The sequence below is a fragment of the Acanthaster planci genome, linkage group LG17 (assembly GCF_054643075.1).
Source record: "Acanthaster planci isolate LZ-2023a linkage group LG17, COTS_SCS, whole genome shotgun sequence".
Classification (NCBI taxonomy): Eukaryota; Metazoa; Echinodermata; class Asteroidea; order Valvatida; family Acanthasteridae; genus Acanthaster; species Acanthaster planci.
This window is the reverse complement of record NC_141793.1, coordinates 4,290,065-4,316,928: the sequence shown is the minus strand read 5'-3', so window position 1 is coordinate 4,316,928 and position 26,864 is coordinate 4,290,065. Positions and strand designations below refer to the sequence as shown.

General features: G+C 41.4%; 1 protein-coding gene and 1 long non-coding RNA gene across 5 annotated transcripts in view; one reads left to right on the top strand and one right to left on the bottom strand.

Moving 5' to 3' along the window:
• LOC110979349 (adenylate cyclase type 5-like) overlaps positions 1–26,864 on the bottom strand; it is a 102,068-nt gene that overhangs the window by 46,463 nt on the left and 28,741 nt on the right. For 3 of the 4 annotated variants that reach the window (XM_022235067.2, XM_022235066.2, XM_087147846.1), the window contains 3 exons: positions 18,355–18,504; positions 6,298–6,419; positions 4,910–5,021 (listed from right to left, as the gene is read on the bottom strand). In XM_022235067.2, coding sequence (XP_022090759.1) covers positions 4,910–5,021; positions 6,298–6,419; positions 18,355–18,504 — 384 coding nt within the window. Of the gene's footprint in view, positions 1–4,909; positions 5,022–6,297; positions 6,420–18,354; positions 18,505–20,509; positions 20,621–26,864 lie in introns of those variants that run through there. The other variant, XM_087147847.1, reaches the window with a different exon arrangement.
• On the top strand, positions 22,582–25,265 carry LOC110979350 (uncharacterized). The gene is made up of 3 exons (XR_002598190.2): positions 22,582–23,058; positions 23,197–23,231; positions 24,008–25,265. It is a non-coding gene; the product is annotated as an uncharacterized LOC110979350 (long non-coding RNA).

Here is a 26,864-nt window from a genome sequence, read left to right as displayed (position 1 = left end):
ACAGGGGTATTAACATGTATTCCAATCCTGGGGTTGAGATCATGAATGCAAAAACTACTGACCACCACTGGGAATAGTCCTTTAAAGCACTAGATTTCCAATTAACAATGCAATATTGCAATCGGCGGCGCTGACATGGGCAAGTGCTAGCCTCTGGAGATGGATTGTGGGGTCAGGGGAAAAAGGAAAAAAAAAAAAAAAAAATCAAAAGCATTTTCACACACTTAGCGTGTGAGCGGTGCGTCATCTTCACAAGTGCTTCTCGCCACGCTGTGAATGCATTAAAGTGGCAACAAGCTCACTCTGTCTCCGAGGAATTTCTCATTTCAACTCTTCCCTTTTTGAAAGTGCCATTTTGGGAGCATTTTCTTTCGTCTCTTCACCTGGCATTTTGCCCATTTCAATGTTTAAAACTAATCAAGGACGGCAACGGCAAAGAGGACATGTATGTCAGCATAACAACGCAGATAATGCCGGGCTTCAAAGAACTGCACGGAAAAAGCAATCGATGGAGGAGGAAGAGAAATGGACTTCCCATCCACCAACTCTTGGCGACCCAATTTACTCCTGTGGCTGTCATGTTGTCACACCTCTGGCAGTGTTAATTAAGGCCAAGTGCCCAGCTTCAGTAGCCTTTTGCATATTCGCCGAAGCCGGTGGAAACAGTCATCAGAGACAGGGATCAGTAGAAAGCTGGTCGGGGGGTGGGGGGTGGAGGGAAGGAAGGGAGATCCACTCAGCTTCTAGCCGTGCTGACGTAGGATAGTTGAATAAGCGGCATGTGGAAAATTGAAAGCAATCTAGCGGATGGTTCTAATTACCCTGTATATTTATAGCCACTTTTGTACTGAATAAAGAATGGGATAATGAATGGCTTTTGTGGAATGCGTCAAGAAAACCAGGTTCAATCCAAAACAGACAACAAACCAAAATTCAGAACGTTGGATTTTTTTCAATGCATGTACATGTACAACAGCACTCATCATTGATTTTGTTTAAAGAATTTCAATTTGGGGACTGCTTGAAAGAGATGATTTCTTGGTCTTCACTTCCCATTGCTTTTCTTCTTTCGAAAGCAAAATACCCTGATGCAAGTATCAAAATACAAACCACGCCCCTTTATGTCGGCTCTTCTAGGTCTTTTTTGTTTCTGCAACTGCACACACACGTACCTTGAGGTGACAGCGTACTTTTTAACCCCCTCGTCAAGAACACCAGGCCGTGCCACTAAATTTAATCTTACATATCGATTCTTGATGTCAAGGCAGAGTCCATTACAACAAAAACACATGCACTGTGCGGGACATGCATCTGTATGTATCACGGTACATTCTTGCCCCTGGCAGTCTGACAACTGAATAAGTGCCTGTACTTACGGCAAGTGAGTAAACTGCGCATACACAGAGTGTGATGTAATTCTTAATAGAAGGGGTGCTTGCAAATGCACCCTAGTGTTCTATACATATGTATTATCGCTGTAAAAGTTTTCGTTTTGTCATTCTTTAGGGCATTTCAGTGCACTTATGTGAATTGCACAATTATGAACAAGTTTGCTCTGAATTTTGCTTGAGGTCAATGCACAACAGTGCTTTAACATTGCAGCACAAGGATATGCATGAATACTGAGGTTTCACTGAAACTCTCTGTGCTGACTTTCTCTTACATTTTTTACTTACAACCCAAAAGTAAACAGCCCTAGCTACAACTTCCGACAGTTTATCAACAACATGACCCATCCTAAGAACAACGTGCTCTCTTGGCAGTTCAGAAACAATTTTTTTCACATGCAACAACAATTTTGTTTGTGCACGCAGTCTACACAGGAACAAGGGTGTTTTCCGAGGGGACCGACAAAAATTTAATATCCTCACTCCAAATATTAGAAGTCAACACATAATAGGAGGGGTAGTCGCCCCGGTGAAACAAATCACTCTCTCAACAGGGCAAGCACTTGGGTCTTGCTCAAACAGCCCCGTATCGCCGGCGATAAAAGGAAGGAAACACCTTCGGAAGGTACCCGCTCATGTAAAAAAAGACACACACAAGCAGCCAATGTGTTTGCGTTCCCCTTCCTGTGATTAAATGAAAACACGGCGGCGCTTCTGACTGGCTTCTCAACTTTCAGTGTAGTTACAATCCCCCCGTTTCCCTTTTGGCTCAATGCTTAAAAAAAATCTGAACACAGGAACATAATCTGGACTGATATAATCAGATTTCATCATCAATTTCTTTTTCAGTAAATGGATGTAGGCCCAAGTGAAAAAGCAGGAGAAAAGTAAAACCAAAACTGTAATTAAAAAGGACGAAAGTAGAGCTTGGGCAATGTTTGCAGGTCAAACTCAGGAAAAAGGTCAGACTATATGGGCTTCAAGGAGTTGCTCTACGAGTAGTTAATGCTTAGGATGCTTCCACAGCATCATCAACCTCATCTAGCATACTCTGTACTTGGGGATCTACAATGAACGCTTACACCTCTGCACCAAAGCCTTTCATTTATCTGACAGTTCGTGATACTATTATGAAAAACATTCAGTGAAATTTCATTTTCGGTATTCAGTTGTACGACAAAAAAGTTGGAAAAAAAAGGGAAATTTCAAGAAACAAGGTAAGAAAACTGGGGGAGGGGGGTTAAGGTTAAAAGCATTGCATAAACGGAGAAAAAACTGTGGTTCTAGCCACAAATCACGGCTTCACCACTCCGTGTACCCTCCTTGCTAGTGATATCAATATACTCTGTCAAACATAAAGATGCTAAGCAAATCCATGGTGGATGGCAATCAACATACAGGTGTTTACTTCAGTGCTCGGTTATGGAGTTGGAAATTAAGACAGCATGAGAGACTATGCTGAAATAGTCATTCAGCATGTGTGAAGAGTGCTGATGATCACTCTAATGAATTCCGCCATGCAATAAAGCAGGGAATGGAACTCCACAGACAAGCCGCTTGAAATGGCCAACGGGGGGGAATGGAAAAAAAAACCCTTTGATTTGATTAATTGTCCCGATAGCCATCAAGACCTGATGTGGCTTTCGCCCCCGCTGGGAAAGGTCGTGAGACAATGATAACAGGGACAAACGAATTCAGGTTTTTTTTTCCTGCATGTGGACGGGAAACAAACGATTGAGATCCCCGATAAATCTGACGTCAAAGTAGCCGTGTTGTGTGCATAGTGCTTTCCTCTGAGCCAAGTGTACATGTGGTTACTAGGATACCACTTTTCTTTCCTTTAGTGACCCTGTGGTTGGTCGCAGTGCAAATGAACACATTTTAGGGCAAAATAAAGGTCAAGCAGAAGAAATCAAATCAAGACTTGCTTACAAAACGAAGTACTTTCCAAATCAAAACTGAAACTTGTTCAACACAACTGCACTGAAACTAATGAGCTCTACAAAAGATTTTACATTTCAAATACAACTTTTTGGCATGATAATTTTGTCACAAAATTAAATAACAATAAAAAGAAATCAAAATTGAATAGTATACCTGCCAGCCAAAATTTCTGCAATGTTTACAGACGATTTGTGTATGAATGCATGCATCCCTTCAGGTCAAGTCGCTCCCAAAGTGTTGAGCTTTGAAAAACTGAGGCTTTACATGGTAGCCATCTTGCAGGGCAGTTCTCCTGTTCCACAGGGAAACCTCCTTTGTGCACACTCGGTAAAATGAAAGCTTTGATGTGCAAAGTGGCATTCATGCAAACCCTCTAATGACAATTTGCTGTGACCTTAGTGAATCGTCTCATATTTTTCTACTTTCAAAGGAAGATTACATGCCCTCTAGTTACTCCTCCCTTTATATGTGGTCTGTCACTGCTTGCCTTATTTTTAGAATTAGTGACACTTTTCGTAAGGGTGTACATAATTTTGTTAATGTCAATCGTCCTCTAGCATTCTGCTCTTCAGAGGGGCAATCTGAGAATCGTCTGCTTCCATGGCAACAAAGCACTCACTCCACTGTTAATTATTGACATGCACAACGTTAACTGCCTCTCCTTAATCTCCAATGACGGCAATACTCAAACAACTCCAATTTGTAGGCTGCCTGGGGAGTGCACAGAATTTAAGAACCATGATTCTGGGTTCAGTTGGTGCACCTTAACGCCTTGTTCTAATCTGATACGTTACACTGCTTGACTACCCACAGATTACACATCCATGTACAGTGTGTGCATGTATGTGAAATTGTTAGTTTAGCAAGATGCTGGAAAACTGTCACTCTGTTAGGTCTCACCCTACAACCACGGTACAAACCTTTTTAATTACTGAGACACATATGAAAAATTTCTGTGAAAATGCAGTATAATTGGCTTTCGAATCTCATGCGTCATTTAAATTGTATGACAGCATTTGCTATCCCATATATCAAATAAATTCTTTGGACTAGTGGCCAAATTTTGGTCTCCTACTGCATTTAGAGTGCAACAAGGGCCGTGTATTCTTGTCATGAATGAACTTGGTAAAAAGAGCACCCGCTTGAGAACTGTCCCCCTGAGAAACCTATCCACCTGTTTTGATGTTACTTGATCTCTTTGGTCCCTTGTTTTGGGTAATACATTGCCTTCTGACCAACCACCTGTGACATGTGCGTTAGAGACGCCCTGTTTATCATGACGTCTCTCATGACAGGGAATGAGACCTACTCAATGCGGTCATCTGTCCGTTTGGCCAATTTCTGTACCGTCAGATGCACCTGTGATCATCTGCTGTAGACATCTGCTTACTGCGGACATGTTGGGTATAATCAGTGGACCTGCACGATCACTTAATCATGCTGAGCTACTGGTCCAGGATTGACCAGTACGGCAGTGTGCGCTCCAGTATTGCACAGATCCATCGAGCACAACCAACAGATACGTCCCTGGGCAACTGCCCATCTGATGAAGCACCTGCCAAACTTGCCACACATACCTGAGCCAGTTTGTCGAAGCGAGCAAACAGCTCGTTGAGGATCTTGACCAGCTCCTGAGCTGTGCACTGAGACGAGAGCTTGGTGAAACCCTCAATGTCTGCAAACAAGATGCTGCCAGCAAAAACAAAAAAACAAAAGAATGAAGACACACAGACCCGTTGCAAACAACGAAAAATTCATTCATGATAAATCCCAAACTTCTGAGTGACAAAATAAAAAGAAATGAGGCTTTTCCTCTGTTAAATAATGTACATGTATACACCATGCAGCTGGCCCTTATACAGGAAACATATGCTTTAGTAAAATTCACATTACCCCAGATGCGAATGTGCATTTACATAAGTACAGTCCAGTTGAGTATTACCAGAGTGTGTAATGTTTTTTTCATAGGTTATCAAACTCAATGCATCAAATGGCATGATGGGTAATTCCAGAAAGCAGCGGTCCAAAATCGTGACATTTTTGAGTCCAAGTTACATCAAGTTACATCTGACCTGACAATATTTTAGGAAATCACTCTGAATGACATCTCTCTGAGAAAAAAAAACAGAAACATGAAGCTGTGCCAATGTACATATCTCTCTCCCCCCCTTGATGTGGGAAATCATTTGAAAGCTTCAAATAAGTGTTTATAACACCCATCCAGATTTGTAAATATCAAGATCTGGCATAGTTTTTTCAGATTCGAACTTTATTACACAACACACCTTGATTCATTTTAATGGTGTACTGAAATGCTTTGGGTTTGGGGGGGCGAAACAGGCATCTTTGGTCTAAGAAAGCCAGCTTTCTAATCAGTACAGGTTTCTCCTGTGAAATCGCATATCAATTTCACCTGGCTTTTGAAGCTTGGGCCCCCATATTTGTGTCTCTAGCCATACATAACCCTTTATAGTCATAAATGCAATTGCTGATAAACTACGCCTTGTCAATGAGTGACAATGTGAGCGAACTACAACAGAACATGAAGGTTCTATGACGGGCGGGTCAGAGCATGCAATGTATATCTGTGACAACTGATAGACAGGAGAATGAAGTGGGTGTTTTTTATCACAACCGGAAAATTTAGTCTCAAAACCTTGAAAACTGAGTAACGCCAACCGATGGATTCTGGAGTGCTTGACACGTTTAGTATTCTTACACTGCTCATTCCTGACTTTGTGTAGCAGTGTAATATTTTCTTTCTTCATAACTGTCATAGTTCAGACTGGTCACCTGTCCAAAACTACAATCAGTGTTCTCTTTTAGGATAATTCCCCCCTCCCCCGAAGGCATCTGTACTTTGTGTGCATATTTGCATCTCTTTAAAATTTCATTTCCAAGATAATTTGAACCATGATTCACGGGCCAATCAATTATAACTTCCCACCCGGCAACCCCCGTGTACCTGACGTTACTATGGCGCTGGATGTAGATCTTGTGGAACTGAATGTCCTCCCTCTTGCTGGCTATGTCAGCCTTCATCTCCATGGCGACGTGCCGTGGCAACACCGACAACAGTAGTCTCTCCTGCAGCCATGGGGTTGGGGGTGCAAGAAAAACCGGTGGAGAAACCAAACCAAACAAAAAATTGAGGAGGAAAATTCAACACTCACAAAGTAGGGGCAAACACAAACATGGGTTGAGGAAACTATGACGTTTTCAGGGTCAACCGCCACTCTCTGAATGCACAACATTTATCACTCACTTTCCCGCCCGGGCTTGTGAAGTCTCCCCTAAAAAGCCTGAAGTGTCGTGTGTATGGACGACATGACAAACCAATCCATTTGAAAAAGGCATCATTTATCACAACAAAGTCTTAAGTAAGACGTCTGTTTAACACTTCAAACCCAAGGCAATGTTGCTTCCCAAATTGTTCAAATCTCCCGAGGTGCACTGATGAAATGGTGCGATTTTAAATGTACAGACTCGTTAACATTAAGTTTTTGTAAACGAAGATACGCTTAGATATCTCAAACTTGAAGCTCTGATATAGCCATAAATCCAAGACCCCGTGGTGCAACGGGGAGGGGTGATTTAAGCATCGTAATATTTTGGGGGGATAAACTCCAGTTCGAGCCCCACCCACCACGACAAATCCTGGGTGTACAACTGACGTGAACACTTTCCCGTCTACCCAAAAACTGTCAGTTTGGAGTTAAGGAAGTGATTGCACATTTTTTTTTGCAGTTTCACAATGCATTGCCCTCAAGTGGTCATCTGGCACTGCGTTGAACAAACATCAGAAGACAACCTCGTGTTTCTTTTATTCCCATCCCTCGGCAATGAGCTCAGATGTGAAACTTGCCGAGCCTTGAGAAACAAAGGCAGCATTACATGAACAAGTAAGTACCGGCCCATTCCGCGCAGCCCGCTCTCTTGCTGAGTACACGCACTAGCACTCGGAAAGCAGGTGGTTGTGGCTTTGAGTGCCACCTAAGTAAACCTTTGAATTTATCTGGAGGGTGTTAGAGAGCACAGAATAAACAGAGTACACGTGTAACACACTTTTACCAAAAAAAACAGCTCTTGTAAATAAATGGCAAAACCTGATTTCTGAGAGACAGCAGCAAAGCTACACGTATATAGTTCCGGCACACAAACACAAGTGTGCGGCACAATGCACTTGTTGACCCTGTTTATGGACATGAATTAAAGGATGCAACAAACTATCCCACAGAGGAGTTTGTTTGCAGTATCCCTGACGACGACGACAACGAAGAAGACAAAGACGAAGAAGATGACGAAGGAAAAGAAGAAGACTGCTGTGAGTCAAGAATGGTAGCCAGGCTATCAAGTATCAAGACATCTGCTGACAGGGGAAAGAGCAATATATCTGTCATCTCACAAGTGAAATACGAATCTCGTCCGTTACCCTGGAAGAGTTTCATCCAGGCTCCAAATCTTTCTTGTCCAGGTACAAAACAAGTTTTGACAGTAATCAAAAAAAAGTACATCTGGGTAGGATTATTAAAGAGTCCAACGCACTAAGGTTTCAAACAAAGAGCAAGTTGATGACAGATCCAACACTTTGGCAAGCGACAGGCTCACCGCCTGGTGAAATAATGAGATTTACTGGGCCAGCCAGTGGGAATCTCGGTTAAGTGCTTGTACAGGTATAGTCTTCCGTGGTGGATGGACCGTTAATAGATCAACTTGCTGTGTTTTTGTTCAAGTGAACAAGGTGGAGAACAGAACTTCTTGTAAATGAAAAACAACATGTGACCCACCATCCCAAAACCAGGCCGAAGTCGCTATTTGTGATGTTGGACAATTCCTCTCCTTCAGCTTCTTTTTCACTTTAAAGTGATCCACGTTAAATCAAACTTCTGTCTGCAGTAAGCTTCTTACGGGTAGTGATAGCTATAAAACTCCCGTGAAAATCTGAAGAGTGGAAGTTCCACTATTTTAGGGTTATGAACCTTTCAAAACTAAATACAAAATCAGTTCAGATGTATACGTACTCGTATCTAAGCAAAGTTTCTTACTGGCCTTTGGCTATTTTTTCAGAGGACTGTGATGTACATGTAGTAGTGCCATCAATGATACACATGTATGTAAATGAACCTGGGGCAGATCCAGATCCAGATTTGGGGGGGTGGAGTCAAATTTTTTTTTGCAGGGGGGAAATGTTCCTTAAGTAACCTTTTATGGCCTTTCTGGGGAGTAAGGCTCAATTTGGGGGCTTTTAATGTGATTTTGAAAGAAAGGGACATGAAAAAGAACAGGTAAATCACCTTTCTGTCATTATTTAAAAAAAAATTGCTGGGGGAGGGGATCTGGACCCCATGGCCTCCCCCCCGCATCTGCCTACGTACTGCAATAGACCTTTGAGAACTTGCACTTTGCCAGCGCATGGGTGACGTAGTTGGAATTCAAAGGATGCAGCATTTACTCATCTACAGGTCCTGTAATATTTCAACTGCAAGTTGTGGGAAGGCCTCTTGATCGCCGGAGGCCTTGTTGGTGCAAGTTTGCAAGTGTGCATGGGTAAGCAGCTGAGGGAAAACATAAAGACACTACGAATCTGCGCGACGTGCATCCATTTGCAATTCGCAGCCGTGTGTGTGCATTCCATTAGCGACGCCATTAATGAACGCTTAGTAAATGCGAGGGTTCAGTGCAGATCCATGGCCATCCACCACATCCGTCTTGATCAAGTACAGTGTATTGTAGGTTACAGTTGAATTTAATGTGCCGACTATCTGCTTTGTGGGCTGTTAACGTATCCCCACAGAGCACTTTTGAGAAGACGAGGTACCAGTAATGTGGCTAACATGCAGAGCCTATATAGAGACTTTGCTTGGCAACACAGAGGCATTCTATTCCCATCCTGTCCAAGTCTAGTCTGGTAACAGAAAGGGGGTGAATCACTTGTATGCCACATGGAATGAATCATGAGCACTTGAATTTTTTTCTCAAAAGAAAAAAAACCTCATAGATTCCAGACCACTGCCTTCTCCGTAATCTCAGCTATCAGCAAAGCTAGGATAATGTCCTAAGAAAATATGATGCACCTCCATCCAAGTGACCCTGAAAAGGGATGCCATTACCAGGCCTTAGAGATGTAGGTTAAGAGGTAACAAGTATCACCTCAATGAACTGTGAGCAAAGCTGTTTTGTAGCCTTCTCTAAAAGAAGTCTTGGTTTGCTGGAGAGGACCGAGTCAGTTTCTGTTTTTTTCAGTCCTTCCTTTTTTTCTTCTCTTTAGGGCCGAAGTGAAGTGGTTAACCAAAGGTCGAAGGGCTCCCAATGCAGATTTGGGTCTTTCCAAACAATGAATCAAATGTGACAAAGTGAAGGCAAAGGTTAAAGTTCATCTATTATAAACTAATTCTGGAGGTTCTTTCAATTCATGAGAGAAAAAAACGCCTCCGAGTCCTCCTGGGGTATGAAATGCGGTGCAAACACCTTCTAAAATGTCTGCTTACACATAACATCCTGCTTCATGTGTCAAGTTTTCTGTTTTTACTCGAGATTTTCTACAACAAAACAAAAAGCTGTTTAGGACACTGGGACCTGACCAGTTCCATGAAGAATTCTCTAAATTTCTGATATTTTATATTATCTACCCTCCACTGGGTTCAATGATGAAGCTAAATTTCAATTCCAGGGAAATTTTAGTTTGGTTTACATGCATGTTGAACATTACTGGTCCTGAGGAGAGCAAGGCAGACAGGAGAGTCACCACAGTGGAGCAGCAGCATAACCAAAGGGGAGGGCAAACACCTTCTCATACAAATCATTGCCCCGCCCCACTGGAATGTGCAAAACAAAGAAAAAGAATTGTGTCACTGTTATTGAGAAGGGCAAGGTTGACACAGCGAATCATCTCACAACTAAAGGGACTGGCTTCCTCCAAAATGAGTAAATTATTTCCCTATAAACCCCAACCTAACTCTCCCTTCACAGATGTGGAATCACAACGGACAAAAATAGCGTAAACAAGAATTTGTTCTGCTGTTTTAATCCTATTCTGACCATAAATCTCATTTGTAATTTTGATCTTTAAATCTGCAACTATGTTTCCTATATTTTGTTTTCCAGTGTAATGCTTCCTAGGATTTCTGGTGTATTTTTTAAATATCTCTTGTGCATGAGACTTTTTCCTTGCCTTTGAAACCAAACTTCTGTTTTTTTATTTTGCAGCTACAGAGACTGGCTTCCTCTTAAAGATGAAATAATCTCCATAACGAACTCTCCATTCCCTAAATGTCCTATCACCTGGTAGGATAATAGCACATGTCCTTTTAAAACTACAGCATCTTTTGAAAAAACGAATTTGTTTTGTTTTAGTTTCATTATAATTAACATCATCTTTGGTATTTTTTTTTTTTACTTAATAAAGATGTAAAACTGTTCCCTCTCCAGCCCAAGGGCTGCTGAGGTACTGTTAAATAAACCAATTGAAAAATCCTGAGGGCTTAAGAACACACATACATGAAGTGCCATGTGTACAGCAACAAACTTCATCAATTTGGAGACAATTACCTCGCCTGGCTTCAACGAGGTTTCCATGGCAATGTGACAGGCAAATGGCCAATGGCCTTCTTATTGCGGCCGTGGGCACACACGGCATTTCCTGAGATGCCATGACTTCAGGCTGATTCGTACCCAAACAGAACTACATGTAGATCCAATGAAAGCATTAGTGTATTGATGTTCTTATCAGTGACAGGTATCATTATTGAAAAAAAAAACGAAGTGCGTCAGATGTAGACTGCACTTTCATTGATGAGTGGACTCAACTCACTGCTTCCAGTATCAATGTCTCCCTTCCCCCATCCATTCAACCCTTTTCCAAGAAATGTATTAATTATGCATTTTCAAGGAAGAGCTATAGATTAACCTCAGGAATCGTGCATTTATAAATTCGATGTACATTTAGAAAGGCTCGCTATTATGAATTGAATAGCACAAATAAAGGAAAAAAAATAAGTAGCATGCATTAACAGAAGGGAAATGTGCAAAGAATGGACGAAATGGCTGCATTAGTATGGGTAATTAGACAGGAGGGCGAACATACAATGTAGACGAGCTCATGACTGTCTTCAAATAAAGAAGGCTCAATAATACAGTGAATGAGCATTCTAACCAAAAGCCCCTACATACCAAAACAAAACACAAACCCTACGTGTACATTAATGCTATATCTCATGAAATGTCTGAAAAAGTTGAAAACCTACACTGCAAGCCTCCCCAAATATTACAAACACCTGCAGGCTAGATACTAAACTTGGAATAATCAGGATTACATACGTACACATTACATTACCGGTACATTGTACATACATGTACACCGCTACATGTACATCAGCCATTTTCATATCAAGAACATGCACTCTTCCCTTTAGAAACTAAAAATAATGTGATACCATAGAATGCCAGACATGTACCCGGTTGTACATGTACATGTAATTCAGTTTAAACTGACCTGTTTTAATTGTTTCTTTTCAAGCTAAACAACCCGGTTCATCAAACTGCACTGAAATCGCGCTGAGACCAAAAAATAAAAAAATAAATAAAATAATCAAACTTTTCATGCAGAAATTAAAAACCACTATTTTAAGGTATCTTTTCTCAATGTTCAGGTTACATTCATTCTGGTTACTGTGGTTACAGCAGACTGGCTGGCGTCAATATTGTCATTATAACAAGTTCTCTTGTATATGCTCTGCTGTCACAAACCGGGTTTATTCCGCCAAGACTCCGTACTTCGTATGTACACATGTACACACGTTTCAGAATACAGCACGTAAAACTGCGCCCCGACTTAAGCCCGACAATATCAACAGACATTGCTATGATTGACTCTACATGTATGCCCTGATCGCTCTCCATAAACAATTATAGAAGGCTCCAATCACTAATAATGACAGCAATTACATACCTCCCTAATAGTACCCTGTCCTTAATTCTAATCTGCCCAGGCTAATTTCTGAGTAAAACATCCTCTCTTTGTTTGTCTTCCTCCCCCCCCCGCAAAGCTGTCACGGCACAGGATGCCCAGGTACATGTACGCGTACATTCAAACCTTGTGAAACGGTCCCTCAGAATTTGCAGATTACATTGTTACAACAGGAACTATGTTTGTGTTATTAACCGGAATGACGACAGGGGTGAGACTGGAGGACAATGTAAAATCCATGAAATAATCACTGGAACTATTGAGGGCCCAGAGCAGTGAAGGATATGTGGTATAAAGGTGTTTCCCTAAAGGAACCCCCTTAATACCCGTTTCGTATATGAACACATATACAGGTAAAATGTTCACAGTGGTAAACCTGGGATATTCTGGATTAAAAAAAAAAAAATCGTTTGAAAAATCTTGAAATCGGGGGGGGAATGAAAAATATCCTGAAATCAGGGGGACAAAAACAGTGACAAATCTCACCCCTGAAACAATGAACAAAGGACGGGACTTGAAAGTTTCCTTGGGAGATGAATGTTGTATTGACAATGCTCTTACTGCTGAGGTTTGACTGTAAACCTTGACATATGGTGAGATGTGATGCTTTCAATTATCAGAATGGCCTGAAATGGGAGAGGGCCCAATTTAAAAAATGATTGGGGCCCCATCCATGCCCTCTTCCTCCCTCTGCAGCCACTGATACATGTATGTGAACATAGTTCATTTTGAACAAATCAAACAAAATCTTAACAGAGATTAAACATCAGAGACTGACGTGTGTTCAGAACTATTTAACTTTATAACTAAGCCCCAAAATACAGCTGTGTCTGAAAAATACACTCTGTGCAAAGTGCATGCGAGTCTCAATAACAGGCCATGAGGCAATCTTTCTGTTTCACAGATGTCCACATTTTCTTTGTAAACCATCATCGTCCTCATATCTGATCCAATCACTATGTGTGCAACCAAAACCTGTGCAACTCCAGCCTTGATTGTACTGGTTCATGCACATCATGCTTTAAGCTCTTTCTTGCTTACACAGCAGACCAAATTACAGACGATTCCATGCTTGTTTAATGGGGCTGATTTCATGCAGCTTTCAAAGTTTTGTTGCTGCTACAATTTTGCCAAGAGCCACGTTCTGTGAATTGACTTGCAGAAATCATCATGCTCTATGTAACTGATGTTTTTCTACCTGCAGGAAAGCAGTGTGCATTTAGCATTACAAAGCCATTTTTGCGGGATGCTTAGATTGGTTGCCGCATTATCTTGCCAATCAAGCCTTCTTTGGCAATGGAGCGGAACGTTCATGGTGGGAGCCAGTACAGCATTACTGCAAACGTGCTTTCGTCACCATGACAGCGAACAGCAATAGCGAACTTGTGAAAGCAGCAGAAATTTCTTCTTAAAAGATGCGTATGTACTTAGGCAAACCATAGCTCTATGGGCAAACACAGGCCTCTTTGTTTACATGTCAGCCATTCCAATTAGGAGACAAAGTGAAGAATCTATTCACAAGCCCTGTTTTGAAGAAACAACAAGGTTGGCTAGTCTGAAAACAGGTTGAAGAATGAATTTGTACAAAAGCAGTAAATTGGTTGAGTGTTTGTCTTTGATACAGGTGCAGGGAAGATGGGCCCCGTTACCTATTTACTGCAACTGATGGCTAAATACTTTGTAATGCACATGTACCAAGCACTGGCATAGCCATGGGGGGCCTGGGGGATATGTGTCCCCCCCAAAAAAATTCCTGTTGCCCCCAAGGTCCCCCAGGTGCCCCCCCCCCACTAAAAAAAAACCGGATGGATATTGAACAAGGCCAACAAAAACTTTCCCCCAAAAACCACACCACTGAAAGCTGGTGCCCCCCATAAGATGCTGGTGCCCCCTTGTGTCCCCCCACTAGTAAAATCCTAGCTATGCCACTGGTACAAAGGAGAACTCCACTGTTATAATGAACTGGAGTTTTATACTGTCAAGATGATCTTAACAAAGTGCACTTCAAAATGAAGTGCCCCTGTCAAGTCAATCTCAGACAGGGACAACAAATACGATTCAATTCAGATTCCAAAGATGATCGATTTGAACGGTTGACTTGTTATGACGAAGACTGAAATGCAGTCCTGAAGTGAGGGAAAGCAGTCTGACATGAGGATGCATGCACATGTAATTGGAAACGACTCGAGTGCTCTGAATTATAAATTGTGTGAACATCGAATCGCTGTTTTCAAGTGCATGTATCATGCTGGAAAATACCGGTTGGATCTGCTGTCAACAAAGATGAGTGGTTTGTTTTGAACAGCAGAGAAGTCGAATGCCATTCATCAAAAATAATGTAATGCCAATCAAGAGAAAAGTGTCAATCAAAGTTCTGAGATATATCAGCCAACAAGATACATGTAGTATACATATCATTAACAAAGAGTCGGTGCTTCTTTATACAAAGCCTGGATCAATCCCTATCGTCTACTTTGTGGCTTAACCAATGAACGCTTTTCGTCTGAACTCACGGCAGAGCAGCATCTCAAAATTTGAAATTCCATTCCCCAAGCGAATGGATCGATCACACTTCAATCCACCCACTGCGCGGTCACACCATATAAAATGTATGTGAAAGAAATTTCTTTGAGCTGATAAATACATGTACATTTCTGAAGCCAAGGGATTTTTTTAGGATTTCCTCAGGTAATGTTCAAAGAGATTTTTAAAAGGATTTATTCAGGTGTGGTACATACAAAGAAAGAATGCTTTACTTTCATGCCGTGTAGAGAATGTTCATTCAGTGACACTCATGTTCTCTTCCACTCGGCTAAGCTTCACGGAATGGAAATTTATTCTATCTACATGGACCGGTATCACCTCTTGAAATTATTCTTACCATTGCACTTATTAACATTCATTTCTAGTATACTTGGGACTTCTTAGAAAAATGCTGGGACTTCCTTAATGGGATCGGAACCTAAAACGGCCAACTTCATGTGTAAACATCTCAACCACTCCTTTGTTGTAACCGTGCATGCGCATATGTTCTTGTGGTGGTTGTTTGACTCTACTCAAGTTCTATGTCATGGTAATGTGGACAAAAGATAAGTTGGAAACTAGTGTGAGTAAAAAGCATCAGTGTTACTAACTGACCTTAGTCACTGTCAACCGGTGAAGAGGAGCACCTGAGATATTAGGGTTACACACCGTCCATTTAATAAATTTCAGCTTTGATAACCAGTCAGTTCCATTCTAACTTTCAATTTTGCTGTGTGCAAGATACGAATCTGTTAAATTCTGGTGTGGAAGCATTTAGGTCACTGATAGTTGGCAAACTAGGCCCCAGCTGGTTGGGTTGAACAATGCATGTGTACATGTAGCCTGTACATGTACACGTACATACAGTTTAGGAAAAAAAGTAAAAAAATATTGGTGATTTGAGGCACTACGTGGGGAGCATAGGGATCAAATTAAATAATGCCATTTCTGAAAGCCACAGAGCCCAAATTAACCATGCCATTCAGGGAAATGGTTGGCACCAGCTGGCACCGGTTGGCTCTGGCTGGCTCCAGCTGGAACACACCCCAGGCCAGGTGCGTCAGAACTGTTGTCCACGCACCTTATGTACTTCTAGGAGTGGGCAAGACGAGAATGTAGTTGTTCCAATTGACACACTTCTTGACGCGGGCCACACCACTTCAGCGCCACTCCAGCATTACCTTCCTTGTGGGTCGAAACACTTCAAAGGAACCTGATCTTGCCACCTGCCCTGGGCAGTAAATTCATGCTTCTAAAGCTGTGAACTTTCTATGGGTTTTTGTGGTAGACACTCAGGTGAACATAATTAACTGTTAGCTCATGCTTACACATAAGAATAAAAGTCAAGAGCAAAGATCGTACATAGCTTCACCATGAATACGCGTAAAACGTTATCACATGGGCGTCATTCTGGTTGGACTACGACTGCGCAGTGCATGCTAATGCACAGGCGCCATGACAGGCACACACACACATGAACGTTCACACTCGAATGGTGCCCATGGTGATAACACCTTTATGGCCGAATTACCCATCTTGCGCCGCTATATAATCTTTGGTCAAGAGCCTGATTTACTGCAGGAATTTAAGCCTTTCTCAAATCCCATCAACCATTGGGATTGCTTAAATGATCTACAGGGTATAAATGTATGTGAGTGTGGAAGCAGACAAATCTAATGAGGCCATCTCTGCATGGGGCAATTCCAAATTTATTGGCTACGGCTGGAAATTACACGTACGTCTATGAGAGTCAATGGCTAGAAGCTGCAGCCACGTTCCATACGCATGTGTGTCACTCTTAGCCATGTGAAACTGATTTGAAGAGGCCCTCACTCGTAAACAACGTGACCCAACCTATTCGCCTTGAGCAGAAGCACCCCCTCATCGACCGAAAAGAGCCATGTTGGTCGGGAGAGTTCATTTTGCTGGTAGTGACATGACCGTAATGTGTGCATTTGATTGTCATTTCATTGTGAACCAGCTACAAGCAGTTCTGACCAAAGGAGCCTCTGCTGCAAGGAAAATTGTGCCCTCTCTTGGTCCAGCTCGGGGCTCATAGCAATATGAGTTGCAAGTTACCAGAGCAACTTTTGAGTGAAAGACCTTGAAGAAAATCTTGCACCATATAACTCAACGGGAAGCCTCGATATTCTTCACCAATACAATGGTATTTGTACAGTACCAAATTTTCAGCTTAGCAAGTCCTCAAGCGAGAAGGCAGACACAATGTTTTGGCTTACTGCAAACAGTTTCTTGACTGAAGATGCACAGAAATCGTTTGCCCTTGTTTCCCACTGCAAAACCCTTTGACGGCTCTGTGAAATGCGACCCCATATATTAAATCGTGTCTGTACTGAAACCAGAAATTGGTTCCTCCCAGCGGTTTCAATTAATTTTGCAAGCTACATACGATCTGCCATATTCCTTTCACGACAGCAGACTACCGGTAATATGGTGGGAACTCAATATCATAGCTTATCCAACAGAGCCTGTCTCCAGAATCCTTACGGTACCACTGAACCAGTACTTCTCTCTTCAATTCCCCACAGCCTGGCAATGAATACCCATGACGAAGCAAATTAAAAACAAAAACATGAAACTGAGTAATGAATATTCATCCCCAGATCTCCAAACTGTCAATAATTCTGAGGTGAGTAAATAGCCTGTCCCAAACAACTGACTTTGGTCAGATGACCTGCGAGAAAAAATACACGGCAAAATGCGGTTGGCTGGAGGGAGCATATCCTGATCAAGCTCGGACAGTCTCAAGTTTCCATCCTCAGCCGGGCCTCCCAACGATTTCTCGGCGGCAGTAAAAAGATGCCTCTTGCTGTCGTTGGGTTACCCCGCTCTGCGGGCGGCCTGGCGCCTAGGTCCCAAGCGGACTGGCCTGAACAGATTTATTCAAGATCACTGCCTGTACACACACTGCAAGTCGGTAAATCACACGACCGGCTTTGATTGATTGGAAGCTTGGAAATTCTGGAAGGCAGGACGGTTGTTGAGTTTATATCTTAAGCCAGATCAGCTTAATAAAAATTGTCAAGTTTGTCAACCAAGATGAAGCAGCTCATGGATAAGGATAAAGTTTAATATCTTGCACAGAAAACCTCTGGCAACCACTTCCTAAGACTACACAACATGTAAGACTTGATCACCAGTCCTTGTACTGATACCCCACAATAAAAAGAAACTCTCCAAAACTCTGAGTCAGAACAACCAATGATTCCTACTATGTTTGATTTGTCATCTTCCATGACTTATCATACATTTCAGAGCTTTTAAAACTTTACAGTGACTCATCTCCAGTTTCCAAAGTCATTAGACACAGACTTTTTCCGCAATCAAAATTCAGCACATTCAAAAGATCTAAAAAATTAGCGGGCCTGATATTTCAATCCCAAATCATTCTTACTCACACGGAAAAAGAAGCTTTCCCAAGAAGTCTGCAACTTTTTCCAAGAGAAAGCCAAATATCCTTCCCACCATACTTTTCCCGATGCTCCCATGAACTGGACTGTGACAGTGATTTACCTGTTCCTGGTTTTCCCGTTGTGTTGTGAGCCTGGCTTCGATGCATCGCCGGGTCTCTAGGAAGGCTTGCCTCTGAGCGGCTTCTGTTGGATAGTGGGTGAAGACGCCAGCCAGGTTGGCACATACGAAGATAAACAAGTTGGCAAGTACCTGGTAAGAGGGGCGCAAAAAAAGAGTGCACCTTGAATTTGCAAATTCAAATCTAAAATTATTTGCTCCGGCTAGCAGCATCTCATACGCATACGCATAGACCATACATTAAGGAATAAATTCATTATGCGTATTCAGCATGCTCCGCATCAAACAAGCCATCGATCTCCATAATAAACGCGCGCCTATGCGGTGAGTACCCCCAAAAACACGCCCTCTTTTGTTCCGCCCTTGAGCGGATAATGTGCATCTTCTTCTATAATTCACAAAGAATGCATACATATATCGAAGTGTGACATTATTCCGACTGGGAAGTATTGTGTGAAATGTGAATGAATGGAGTGGAGTATATATTTCTTATAGTCTCATATCTCTTATCTCATATAGTCTCTAAATCTCCATGTCTTATATAGTCTCCTGAAGACGGACAGAGTACACTGTTCGAAACGTCGAGTTATTCCCCGGTTCTTCTCAGAGCCACACATACTCAAAGAAGAGATAAATACATGGTGTTACCGCAATCTTTACTATAAATCTATATATTTCTTGTCTTATACAGGGTGGCTTCATCAGTAATAAAACTGCTTTCCATGAAGGCCCTGTTTCAATTACATTAATTCCAATATAGAAAGAGTAAATAAAGCTTAAATTAATGAATATACGTGCTCTTGTTGGTTCAAGTTCTCACGCTAAGGTCTTTCATGCAGATAATTGTGACGTATTCATGTTGGTCACTGTCATGTTGGCCAATCATAACGCGCGAAATTTGTCGACCCTTTCCAAACGCAATTTGGGTCGACAAATTTCACACACTGTGATCGGCCAACGTGTTGCAAACTCTTGGTGCCGCACTATTGTGAAATGGCTGTATTAATTAAAAATTAGGGAACTGCTGTTGGGGGACTCATTTACATGCAAAGGCTTACGTAAATCAAAATACCCACCTGGAACCAATGAAACAAATGCTTGACAAAAACTATGACTAATACCCACTGAGAGGCATCGTTTGTGTATAATGCCCAATTACATTTACTCTTCTGGTACATATAGAATCATGAAGGTATGAATGATTAATTCAGTCAGAGGGACTTTTTTGAATTTGCTAAAAGAGATTGTCTCCTGCAAATGAAATGAATTCAAAGTCAACAAGTGATCACCTGATTCCATTCCCATCAATTTATTCTCTGTCAAAGTGGTCAGACGTGTTCTTTACTTTTAATATTGACACAAGCCCTGCAGCTCTAAAGTGCACATGGACCAAACAAGCAACAATGAGCCAGAAGAAAATTAGATGAATTGGTCATTAACTTTGAAAGCTTACTTAGTAACTTTTCTGCCTCACCAGATACATGCATGTATGTGCATTTGAAAAGACTCAGAAAATACATATCGTACTGCATGGGTGCTCAATTGCTCATATATACATGTAATTCCTTAATGGACCATGAGACCAAAGTCAAACTTGGTAAATACAGGAAAGACCTTGTATGTGTGTGCATGTACAGTACCTTAGAAGGGGGACATGTGAGTTGGCCAATTAAGGCGTGCGATTTGACCTTCACAAAGAGAAAGGTGGTTTTCATTGTTTCCTGTTTATTTGACTATGCATCCCACCTCCAAAGTGAGTTAAACATCCCACAATTTCTCCTTTAACCTTCCAACAGCCAGAGAGAAATTTAGGAACTTTGTCCCTCCCCCCCTCTCAAGAATTTGGCCCTGGATCTGCCCTTGCCCACACATTGATTCTACTTCAAATGTAAGAACACCAAGGCTCATGAATTAGACCATTTCAGTGGAAGATCTGTTCTCTACTGCCTTGATATACATTACTAATAAGCTGAGATCACCTCACAAGATGGACTAACTGTATCCCAGTCCAGTTGATGGGCAATACTGACCCAAAACATTCAAGACATTAACCAAGTCTGACACAAAACTGATCTCAACACCTAAAGCTGACTCCACCCAACACATATTAAGGTGCAGCTCTATGATCTGGACCAACCTAGAACCAAACTGACCCGGGGAGAACCGGAACAAAGAGAACAAGCATCCGGCTCGGAAGAATTGTCCTCAGTATAATTTCTCCACTTTTTTGAGTACATTAATCCTTCAGGGAAAAACTGTCACGAGACCTGAAATGGAGAAAAAGAATCGATATGGCCCAAATTCCGTTTTAGTGCAGTGCATGAAAATAGTCTACCGTGTATAAGAGAGCAAATATGAGCATATTTCAGCCCCCTCCCCCACTGATACATTTTTTTCTGGTAAATGAAATCAAAGTGACAATCCTGTTGCACTGTATCTAATGTACCTGTATGAGGTATACCAAGGATGTTTTGCAAGGGGGTATAATGAACTCCTATAATTTATAGAGGCAGATACTCGACGCATTATCTGCCAAGTGTTTTAAATGAAAGTTCCTACATTTTGGTGAATTTTTTTCCAAATTTCCGTCTCAATATCCCAAACATGTACAGTAGGCCTACGCTGTATGTCTCCCAATCTGTCTTACACTTCTAGGAATCACTAAACTTTTTTAAGGACCGGATCTTTGTATACTGCACGTAAAAATGCACTCTAGTGAAAATGCATCCTCCTATGTCAGTCGGTTTACAGCCGTGACATTTCCTCTCCATTGCCACAGCCATCTTCCCCCTAATTTAATTGCAGGTTACATGTGTTTTATAGCCTTCCACAGAGAGAATATGACTTTTTATTCCTGCCTTGAGAAAATATTAAAGCCATTATTTGAGCAATCGGGCGGTAATTGGCCGAAAAACAAATCAATCTTGAAATGAAAATTATTTCATAATTCCTTCACGGTCATTGGACGTTCCACTTCATTACTGATCACTGCTATTGGAATTGGATTTCTGCTGTTCTGGGCAAACACCCACGTAGCCTAATGTAATTACTTTACTGTCAAATTTTCCAGACAAAATTTGTGACTGGGCACTCATCTGTGCAGTGGGAGGCCTTGGGCATGTATCTGTAATTCTGGAAAACGTTAATGGTTCATACAAGTACAAGGTACATGGTACATGTACGTGCAGGTTAGGAATTTATACACAAACTAGCGATGTAACATACATGTACATGTACCAATGGGTATGTGTTAATTGCCAACCACTGCAATTCAACCATAATGAACCAGTTCTGCATTCAAATGGCAAATGCTCAAAATGAAGAGTGTCCGAGGTCATTCGGATGCACATGTCTTGCAAGATCCACCCTATCCGTGTGGCCCTACATATACACTTTCTCTGCGAAGACCTTGTAAGCTTTTTTGAAATACCGCACTGGCTCATTTCGTCATATTCTGTGTGACAGAGGCACTTAACATTTTCTACCAAGGAGGATTATTCCTCCAAATGCAAACCATTCCAAAAGCACCAACATCTTTCTACATGGTACACTGAGAACAAGAATGTGTACATTTGTACATGTTCATATAAATGTAAGAACATACACACAGGTATATGTACATGTATGTACACATGTGCCATTCAGGGTTCGGTACATGCATCCACAGTGTACAATGTTACTTCGAACCTGCTGGATTTCGTCAGTTTGATTTCAATTTTTAAATTTGATCTAATGGAAAACATAAAATTCAATGTCAATGACTCCGGCTCCGGTTACAGTAAGCATCAATGTTTGGCACAGTAAATGATCCAAGTTGGTGCCACGTCGTCATCATACTCATTAGGATCTGCCACAATCATCCGCACCCATCCTTTTCTTCTTCAAGAAATAGGCACAGATGTAGCACTGACAGATTTTATTGAGTATTAACAAAAACTGTATAATTTCTGCTGACCGGCATGACTCCGATTATAACGGGGATATATATATGTTAAGGATCAAGCTAGCTCACTTCATAGGGCCCTTGTTAACTTAACACTGAAATTTTCCCAAGCTTTGTGACTATTATCCGAATATTTTGTAAACGTCCATAGAGCAGGTTTTGTAAAGAGTCTGCCTCCTATCCTTATCATACAGCAGCTGAACTGAAGGTTATATTTGATCCATACCCTAATTTTACTCCTCGTTGTATAAATATGTATGAATATATGCATGGACAAATATTATTTCCATGGCAGGTGAGAACCCATCACAGTTCATGCATAAATGCAAATAACTGCCGGCAGGTTTATGTGCGAAGCGCAGCGACCTGCAAGACAATTAGGGAAATCAAATCACTCCGATCGGAAAAATTGTGTGCCTATGTACTTGGAATAATGTCGTATGACTTTGGAATATTGTTTAATGAAATTGTGTGCACACTCCGGCCACAGGTGAGAAAGTGCAGGGTAATGCAGCAATGCCCTTCCTGGCTCACTTGGAGCTTGCAGGGAAGGACGCATAGAGAGAGGCTTTTGCACTATACATGTACACATAGCTTCAAGGGCATGGCTATTAAAGCATTTTTTGGCAAAGACCTCCCATACATGGATGACGTGTGACATGTTTTTCCCATTGTGGTCCCTCACCAATTGTGAATGGTACACGTACCTGTCATTTCCTGAATTAAGACTGAGACCAACACATGTACGTGTACATTTATGCAAAGTGCCTTGTCACAAATGGCATTGGGCATAAAACGCATGATCTACATGTAGGCATTTTACATTTATAAACATGCAGTTTCACAGATGTGCAATTTATTTTGTTTTTTTTTCTTTACAGGGATTCTTCATCTCTTTCCCTCTAATGACCTAAATGTAAGTATTTTCTTTTTTTTTGTTTTGGGGTTTTTGGGGGACTTTTTTTTGTTATTGTTGTTTTTTAACAACACTTTGTGGAATTTGATTGAAATTAATTGGTTTGCACTTGAAGTACAAGGAACAAAATGTTAAAGAGTCAAATTGAATTTGACAATTGCAGACATTTACCAATACACTATACACACATACATGTACATGTATGCTGGGCCATTTCTGCTTATTTTCTGAGCACTTGCAAAGCATTCGTGCATAAACAAGTACAATGTATTGATTCACTCGTCGATTTTTCCTCCAAAATTTAATTAATTTGAAGTTTCATACACGTGATGCACATATAAAATAGTGGTAACAAGTGTGGGAATATGATTGTATGCTGGGGTTGCTATGACAACTCTGCCAACCTGTTGCCACGCATCTATTCTGTATTAAGCCAGGCAAGACCATTTTTTTTAATGAAGAGTTGTGTCTTTGTGGTACAGTGATTATTTGTACAGCAAGAAAATTGGAATAAAAGTGATGTACAATTTCTTTGTACACGCATGGTAACAAAAAAGTTAGAAATCCGAGTTCAAATGAGTTCATCTTTTTCATTTTGATGAATCTTTTTATAACAGACAAGTCACAATCTTTTTAGAGTACTTTTTTTCCATGGTTACTTTGTAAAGAACAGCCAAGCAATCATGAGAATTAAAATACAACTTGCTGCCTTCAAGGTGAAATTAAAGGTAACCACTTGAAAATGACTCTGTCCAACTTTCCTTCCATTCTGCTAGAGCAAGACAAACAAAAGCTGGCTTTTGAAATCAATGAGGAAACTGCAGCTCTTCAGCATTTTTTTTACCACCAAAGGATTTCCACATTGCAAATTTGGCATAGCTGACACCAGAGGAAATGTCTTCTCTGAACTCTCGCATCATCCTGGGAAAGTTTCTCGACTCGTTTCAGACCAGCTGGTAAATCCTGCCCTAGGAAAGAGAACTGGCCAATGGAGGAACCACTCAAGAGATCACTGACCCCGAAGGTGCATACAAGTAGAAAGGTTCTGACTGTGCTGTCAAACTTGGCGTATGATGGGTTTCCCTTCCCGCAAAAAGAGTGACAAAACAGGTGATTTCCAGAATACATAGTAGTTGGTACATGTACATGAAGGTTAGATAAAAAAAAAACACTCGAAGAGTTTCACACCTTGTTCAGGAGATTTTCAAGTTTTGAGAAAATTAAAGGCTTCTTGTTTAGATACATGTACAACATGAGGAACTGCTAGGTACATGTATGTCAGTACTGTAAGCAGAGTTCAAATAAATGCTCAATAAATATGCTAGTACGGCACTACACAGTGTGTTAAAAAAAGGAAGGAAACTGAGACTGATTTCTTCATTTCTTGGACATAGCTAAATATTTTGGAAATTGGCAACCACTCATTTCTAAACTAATGATGTCCTCATGATGACACCAAGAAACTGAATTTACAGTCACAGATGACTGAGCATGAAGCAGTTCAATCAACCATATCAAAAATGGTCTTGCACCAGACTCACCGCAGCCTAACTCTGACAATTCCAAGCCCATTTCTCCTTGAAGACACATGCGGGTCTCTTTGAAGCAACTCACAGACAGCCCTGATGTTCTTTGTCAGCCTTAGCGACAAAACATTTAGTTAGGCACTCTTTTTAAGATGATATCATTTCTGTATTAAACATTTACATCAGGGAACCAGACAAACGAGGTGGTCTTATGTCCTGTGCACATCTACAAGCTGAAAACACCTAAACAGTAAATAGTGAGGGGGCCAGTCTGTTCCAGTGTTGGTAAAGGCAGTAACATGTACATACGTACAAGTACATGTACGTCATTTCTCGGGGAAAAAAAAGCCTTGTCACCACACCACTTTTGGAGCCAGCCCCTGACCAGAAAGTGGAGACTTTTTTTGGCCTTATGCATGTTTATAAGTTTTGGTATCACATACTTATTCATAGAGTGTGTGTGTGTACATACATGTATATAATAAATTTTCAAGGGAATGCATAATTAGACCTGTATGGCATTGGGGCACGTACAGCCTGTCTATGATTGTTTGAGTGCATGACTGATGATGTCTTTGGCAGTGCCATTTGTGATACATGTCCATGCAGACACAGAACGTGGACGTACATGTACACAATGCATGTCTGATGTCAATGTGCATTATATCCTCGCCACAATGGGTATGCAGGGCTCTCTGTCTAGAACCATTTCACTTGTTTATGTGAAGGGGGAGGAGATGTACATGTACATTTGTTTTCATGTATAGGCATCTTTCCATATGTATGGTTTTGAGGTGCGTTTGCATATACGTTGTGTTCATGCGTTTCACTTTCACAGACACAAAAATCGACTCCATTAACATTACACACTGGTACATGTGCATTGCATTTGGCCGTCATCATCGCCCCAGGAGCAATTTTGACATATGCACAATGCTTAGTGCAAGTGTTCACATGCACATGGAAAGCCGCCTTCAAGCTCTATCTTTCTGGTGTACATGTCCTGTTGCTGTATTGGTGCATGAAACAGATAACTTTCAGGATAATGCCATAGAAAGCTAAGTAGCGCTCAGAAGTTGGGAGCTTTGACTACACAATTTCAATGGAAGAAATTTAAGTCATTTTTAGAGCATGTTTTCAATTTTGCTGAGATCTCTTTTGCAGAGACACATCCACTTAACACCATGCACTTTAAACGACACCAGAGTCCCAGTTCTACTGATCTATCGTCACCATTACAATATCATAATCAAAATACTGAAGTTGGTGATTGAAATTGGATTGTGTCAGCACCTAACCATTCCCCCACCTCACTCGCTTGCTCCTGTGCGTCCGGGAAATCTATCAATCAATTTTATTCCCTCCGCCCGGCAAGCCCACAGGGGAAAAAAAACCTGCTAGAACAAGTCTGCGTGTTTAATGTGCTTTTAGACCAACTCCGGGATCCTTCACTCACTCAGAGAACGTTTGATGCACGCTCTTTTCTTTAATCGCTGTACCAGTGTAAAATCCAGCCAGAGGCTCTGCCGGATTTCATCCTGTTATAATGGAAGGTTGCCAGTTCCCCTGGCATTTCGTTGACCAGTACTTGACGAATGTCTTTGCTCTGAAGATGCCAAAAAAGAAAAAAAAAAAAGTTTATCCAGCAGTGATTTAGTACTGTCCATGAGTGGCAATATCCCTCCTGTCTCTTCTGATTCAGATACACTAGCAGCAGATACTGACTGACCATAAGCGTACCTTCTCATAAATGGTCACTGCTCACACCACCTATACACACCCATGCCCGTTTTACATACTAAGTGTGGACATCATTCCTCTGTTCTCCTGTGGTTAAGGAAACTTGAGGAAAATGCTCCTTTTTCTCCAACATTGATACCTCCTTTGAGCTGGATTTTCGATGATGATTTCCAAGACTATTCTCCTTCATTCGTCCACAGATAAATGTAACCCTAACCCCAGAATGCCCCTGGGGTGTTTCTTTAGCAACAGAGGGGAAAACACTGTGTGGACGCCTGCAAGTCCACACATCATCCTCTTACCCTACATTATGTGGACCAGTCCACAATATGCCTGCCACCCTTGTGACCATAGAAACACACACGGC